This window comes from Neolamprologus brichardi, chromosome 8 (assembly GCF_056152115.1).
Source record: "Neolamprologus brichardi isolate AB-2024 chromosome 8, ASM5615211v1, whole genome shotgun sequence".
Lineage (NCBI taxonomy): Eukaryota > Metazoa > Chordata > Actinopteri > Cichliformes > Cichlidae > Neolamprologus > Neolamprologus brichardi.
Window position 1 is genome coordinate 8,594,097 of NC_142111.1, and position 6,135 is coordinate 8,600,231.

At 41.3% G+C, this 6,135-nt stretch overlaps 1 protein-coding gene across 2 annotated transcripts; it reads left to right on the forward strand.

Annotated features, from left to right (window-relative positions):
- The first annotated feature begins 156 nt into the window (after positions 1-156).
- On the forward strand, positions 157-6,076 carry tepsin (TEPSIN adaptor related protein complex 4 accessory protein). 2 transcript variants are annotated; one of them, XM_006800970.3, is made up of 13 exons: positions 157-246; positions 544-616; positions 833-924; positions 1,033-1,126; positions 1,220-1,287; positions 1,395-1,476; positions 1,823-1,894; positions 1,972-2,163; positions 2,293-2,476; positions 2,911-3,024; positions 3,349-3,427; positions 3,510-3,644; positions 3,751-6,076. In XM_006800970.3, the coding sequence occupies exons 1-13, from the start codon at positions 208-210 to the stop codon at positions 4,366-4,368; spliced, it is 1,842 nt and encodes a 613-aa protein (XP_006801033.1). In that variant the 5' UTR covers positions 157-207; the 3' UTR covers positions 4,369-6,076. The 2 variants fall into 2 exon arrangements, with proteins under 2 accessions (XP_006801033.1, XP_006801034.1); XM_006800971.3 differs by having other exon boundaries at positions 1,975-2,163.
- The last annotated feature ends 59 nt before the right edge of the window (positions 6,077-6,135 follow it).

Consider the following 6,135-nt stretch of genomic DNA (forward strand, 5'->3'; position numbering starts at 1 on the left):
AACTATGATTCGTTCATTTCCTTGTCAGAAAAAACCATTTCTGAAGATTGATTCGTCATGTTTCAACTCCTGGTTTAACCAGAACGCCAATAGAGTCGAGGATTGCTGCTTAGTGTTTTGTTATTGGCTAGCGGTCACCTCAAGCCCCGCCTTTCCATCGTACACCTCGAAGGAAGATGAGTAACCCGCAGCTGGGACTGCTAAATCATGGCAACATTTATGGAACGATTAGCCTTTCTTCAGAAAGTAAGTAATATCGACAGTCGTTATTTAAAAAAAGAACACAGAGAAGCCGAAACGAACACGTTAAATGTCACGTAGCGTTGACGTACTTATTATTTAAATCTATTAGCTTTTGCGAAACCATAGCTTTCTTTTAGCCTGCTAGCTAACAACCTTAACCAACATCTTTTGGCTTTTTACTTTCTGTTTTTCACTGGACGTGTCAGGTTGTTTCGTTAAAACTTAATGCTGCACACTGGTTTAAGGGTCAGTTTGCGGTCAACTGAAGTGGTAAACCACAATTTCGTCTAACTATCCAAGGTGCCCACCCTGATGAAGGCTACAGCAGATGATGAAAACCCCTGTCCTGGCTACCTTTTCCAGGAGATTGGAAGTATCCTTTAGCTGCTTCTGTTGTTGATCTGCAAAAAGTTCCTACTCCTGCTGGCCTCTTTTGCATCTTAGAGCTGTATAAGTAGGCTGTGGCCATGACTTTACATAATCACTGATGGGTACATACCTTGAGCATGGCTAGGATATACCCGCTAAACCATGGGAATAGTAATTCCTGTGTGATTAAGTGTTATATCCTATTCTAAGCACACTGTAGAAATCTCCCATGAGTCTTCAGGTTGTGGTCAGTGTTTGTTGGAATACCTCCTGGAGAGGCTACAAGTGGAGTCCTGTCATGTCAAACTGAAGGTGAGAGAATTGATTTTGCTACTGTTTCTGTCTCTTTAAAGGACCTGTACATTGCTAATTGCAGTTTATGAGTAAGTGTGGGTTCTGTTCTTGCTTCTGGTGTATCAGGTGCTGAAGATCTTTGTCCACCTCTGTGGTCATGGGTCCAACCATTTCCTCACAGAACTCAGAAGGAACTCCACCTTCATCCAGCAAGCATCCGGTTAGATTGTACTCATTTGTGCGTTCAACTTTCATTATTTTGCTGCTGCCATTGTTCATAAATATTCACTTTGGGTAATTTTTATTTGATAAGTTTACAGCGGCCCTCCTGATCCCATCCATGGCACAGCATTATATGAGAAAGTGAGGAATACAGCACAGGTACGACATGGGTTGTTTTGTATTTTCATCTCAATATAGTTAGTTACACAGAAAGGGAAGGTGGCTTGAATAAGAACTTTTTTTCTTTGCTGTTCATCCATTTACAGGAAGTGGCCCGCTTACTTTTCACAGATGTCATTCCCTCCAAAAACAGTATTTCTTCACTTAACCTTGCCCCCCCGACAATGGGTAAGTGCTAACACACATTGATTATGACCATAAACGGCACTCATCTTTCAAAGATGGGCAGGCGGGCGACGTGGACACCAAAGTTTGTGAAAGTGATAACTCAAAAATGAATTAGAAAGTATAATTTTCCTGATGAAAGATATAAGCTTTAAAGACTTAAAGACCCAAATATATGTACTGTGTCCTGTATGCCAAACTATTGTACATCACTTTGCTACCAGGTTTGACTTTAGCACCATGTAATAAACAAGTAATAGAAGAGAATGGGTATCTGTAGATGGGATGAAAGAAGTAGTCATTAAATTGCATTGTGTGTACAATAGTTAATTTGTTTCATTCTCTTTAGGTATGGGATCGGCCACTTCCCACAGATCAGGAATGCAGGGTTTTGGATACAGTCCAAGAAAGCAGGGGACAGGTGATGGAAGCCGAGCTGCACAGTACATACAAATCAAACTTACTGCGTGTGTAAATTTCTGGACCTTTGCCTTGCAGCAGGCAGCGACTCACTTCTGGATAAGATTCAGAAAGCAGCCGAGGTGGTGGCGAGCGCTGTCCTTCCCCCTACTGAGCATCAGGGGATCCGTCTCCATGACAACCATTACCGGGCCGTGGTGGCGCCTTCTGCACCCATAGAGGTGGCCGTGCCAGCGTGTGCCTATAATCTGCCTGCTTGTAGACCGAAAGGTCAGAAATGAAGCTGGTACAATTACGCATTTTATTGAGGCAAGATTGAGAAAAAGTATAAACTGAAGCCTTAGTAGCGAACAGATGTTTATAAATTAAGGTTTTCCTCATGTGTCTTCACTTCACCAGTGACTAAGTGGTGTCCGGGGCAGGTAGGAGGTGGCTGGGAAGAGACGGACAGTGGCAACAGCTCCTCTCACAACTCCTCTCAGGACATCGCTGCCAATAGCAGGGCGTCGGTGGGCAGCAAGTCAGCTGGCACAGGAAGCCAATCAGGGGCCAGCAGGGAGAGCAGTGGGGACCTATCAGATCGGTCAGTGTCAAAAAAGTTTAACCTTTTTAACACATCATGCCCTCGAGCCTTTTTTTTCCTTTTTAATGCATCAGCTGAGAGCAGGTACTGGATTTTAAACAGACTTTACACAATGCCTGTACAGTGACAGTGCATTTAATCTCCTGTTGTGTGACACACGAGAAAAGGAAACATCAGAAAATTGTTCATGTTTGAAGAGGGCTTTAGTTTGTTAAACCAGCTGTTTTTATTCCAGTGCAGTCACATTTAGGAGCTTGTAGCATAATCTCCAAATGTTCTGTGTGCAGTTTGTACAATTTACTGTTTACTGGTCACCTAAGAATAAACCTTTTGCCAGGATTTTTTTTTATGCAGTAAGGCATGTTCCTGAGCATTATAAGCCTGTGTTTTCTTTAAGTTTGTTACTTTCCTCTCATGCTTTGTGTGGTTTCCAGGGTGGAGGCCTTGCAGCTAGGGGATTGTGGTCAGGAGATGGCACTCATCAATAAACTGACTGAAGGCTCCAAAGTTTTCCTTTCCAGAGAGGAGAGCCAACACTTCATCAAAGAGTCAGTGCACCAAAACCCCATTGAAAACACAACAGCTGGTTCTTTTCTACAAGCTGGTTTCTCATTTTTAATTTGTTTTTAGTAAACTCCTGATTGTATTCAGTTGCCTTTTTTAATATTATTAATTGAGCTATTTTCATCTTATTATATATTTTTGTGCTCCTGCTTTTGTGTTATTTTTATTTAATTCAACTATTTTACTCTATTCTATTTTAAGCTTTTTTATTGGTTGTTTTGGTTTCTGTGATGCAGTAAATTGTTGGGACTTGTGGCACGATTTCAGTCTCTTTTTTTTTTTCTTTGTTTTTTTTTAAACTCTGTCAGGTGCTCCATTCTTAACTGTGAGGTTGTGGTGGAGTTGCTGTCTTGCAAGCTTCAAGATCCTTCCTACACCATTAAGATGGTAACAATGAGAAGACATCGAAAATCAGAATTCTTTGTTTCAGCTTTACTCTGATTATAGTGTTGTTCGTCTACTCTTGCAGCGGGCGCTGTGTGCTGTCGCATCCCTGATGACCTCTGACCTCCTCTCTCTGGAACAAATGTTTGGAGCCACACAGCACAGACTTCGCCAGCTGAGCGAGGGCCCTCCAGGACCGGTGGCAAATAAAGCCACCAAGGTAAACGAAGCAGAGGGAGACTACTTTACTACTTAAGGACAAGTAGTAAACCCAATAATACTTATTTGTGCTTTTTATTTTAAATCTGTGTATCTCCTCTGACTAGATCTTGCGACAGTTTGAGGCTTTGATGGGCGGCTCTCTGCATGCTTCCAGGCAGGATGCAGTGAACAGCCATCAGGCAACAGTGAATCAGCTTCACACCTCTAGCAGCAATTTACTGCCAACACACTTGTTTGACAGTTTCAAACTTCAACAGCCGGACACTTCATCTGCAGGTGTCACTCAACCACCAAAGCACCCATCTCCCCCTCCTAGTCAGGATCTGGCTCAGAGCCACGAATTAGCAGAAGATCAGGTCCAACCAGTAAGGACAGCCGAGGTGAGACTGCATGCTGAAGATTCCGAGTCTGTTCAAGATAAAAGCACCCTTGCTTCATGTGAACCTCAGAGTAAGCCACACCCCCAGAGCAGACTGTCTCTGTTCAGTGGCATGGAGCTGGTGACCAAAGGAAGGTCGCTGTTTAACAGTGAAACATCACATGCAGAAGTGGAGGACAAAATAAGCGACAGGATAAAGGAGATGGACGCTGTGCATAAGTCCGATTGTTCAGTGAACTCATCTATCACCAGTAAAACCAGTGAGGATGTTCCCTCAGTTTGCAGTTCCTCTGCATCTAATTGCAGCCAGTCAGTATCAGCTTTCTCCTTTCTCAACTTTTGATTGCAGGCAACCGTTTAGAGCTGTTCTACTTTAAACCAATGATGTCATCATGCGTTGATCCTTTTGGAAACCTGTTTAATGTTCCAAACCAAGATCCAACCAGTTAAGTTGTAAGTGGATAGCAGATTCTAATTCAGTTTCTTTTATCTGTGTGCCTCTTCAGAAGCCAAGAGAGAGATTTGGGACTCATAAATAGAGCCTGCAGATCATGTCCATCTATGGATGGTTTGTCTTCTTAAAGACAGGTCTTTGTCTGCTGCAGTGTATGTTAAAAGTATTTAATGACTGAAGTTGTCTTGAATAAGAGGTCTTTACTCTGCCTTACAAAGTCACAGGACAATAACTGCAGAAACCATGAAATGAGAGATCTTTGTAACATTTATTTTAGAAAACCTAACTGTTAAGGGGGGCGACTTATGCTGTTTTTCCACCTCCGTATCTTTAATCCAAGACTCTTGTGCAGCTTTGCATGACATTACACTTCAAAATCACATTCATTTATGTCATACTGGGCCTCAGTGCAGCTCATCAGTTCATCCTCACCGTCAGAAACGAGCTGTATTTTACTCTTCTGTGCTCATGGCCAGATCTGTGTACCTGAGGTGGTCTCATTAGGGATATCTGCTCTCACTGATGTCATACAGAGACGGGTAGGAAAAAAAATGTTTCGATCAATCTGAAGCCTGAGCTTTTAGTTTACAAGAATTACTTGAGCAAACACTGACTTCATTATTTGAAACTTCCGCCATCTGTATAAGCAAATAAAAAACATAATGGGTCCCCTTTCTACATAGTGCAAGGAAAACACAGCCTTGACATGTGTTAAGCATAAGTGGAGGGGGTAAAAGAACGAATGAATAAATACTTCTTTAAAAAAATATATCATGGTTTATGAAAAGGCTTATTCAATATCTGGAAGGCTGATCAAATAAAAGTCCAAACCAAAGTCTAAGCGAGGCTAGTCTTCAGCAGCACCAGTTTTATTTCCTTGCAAACAAAATGCTCCCACTCAGCTACTTTTTCATTTTTCCCTAAAAATGACACTTCTGTGAAATCATAATGTTTAGATAGTAAAATGACAGATTTAGGCCTAAATTTAAATCTAATAAAGTACGCAGTTACTGTGTTTTGGCTTTGCGGGGCACACTGGTGGTTGCTTTTTCTCAGGATTTCTTTTATGTAACAACTTCCACCTCTGCAGCACGGCCTGAACCTCTGAGGGGGAGAACCTCTGTTTGAAATTTGCACTACAGTCGCTTTTCTTATGAACTCAAATCAAAAGAGTTGTCTTCCATTATTTTTGGTACTAAGCTATTAAGTCATTGTAAATGTTCCAAGTGTAAATTTAGAAATTTATTTATTATGTCTGATCTGTTGACTAAAATGAGACTTGTAGAGTGCATGATTTAAAAAAAAAAACTTGGGAATTAATATTTTTGGGTTATTGTGTGTGCATAACTAATGTCTCGACTGTTTGATCATATGTAAGCAGTCATAAAGGATTTCTCATTTCAGCAAAGGTTTGCCTTCATTGTTTCAGTTACGTATTTACTGCAGTGGAATGTAGTTCAAACTACACGCCTAAATCGTAATTCAGCGTAATTGTACTATAATGAACGCCACTGATGTGTTTCAGTTCAGTGAACGCAAGCCAAACTGTTCAACATGCAGGACAATAAAGCATGCTGTATTTTTGTCACAGCACTAACCACTACGCAGTCTTGATGTGATTTTTTTTTTTTAATCCGACATGTTTGCACACATCAC

Excerpts from the sequence above, each read along its gene's own strand:
- tepsin (XM_006800970.3), top strand. The coding sequence starts at position 208 with ATGGCAACATTTATGGAACGATTAGCCTTTCTTCAGAAA. Across the intron at positions 925-1,032 it reads CCTGTCATGTCAAACTGAAG|GTGCTGAAGATCTTTGTCCA; the intron begins GTGAGAGAATTG and ends CTGGTGTATCAG. Across the intron at positions 1,477-1,822 it reads CCTTGCCCCCCCGACAATGG|GTATGGGATCGGCCACTTCC; the intron begins GTAAGTGCTAAC and ends CATTCTCTTTAG.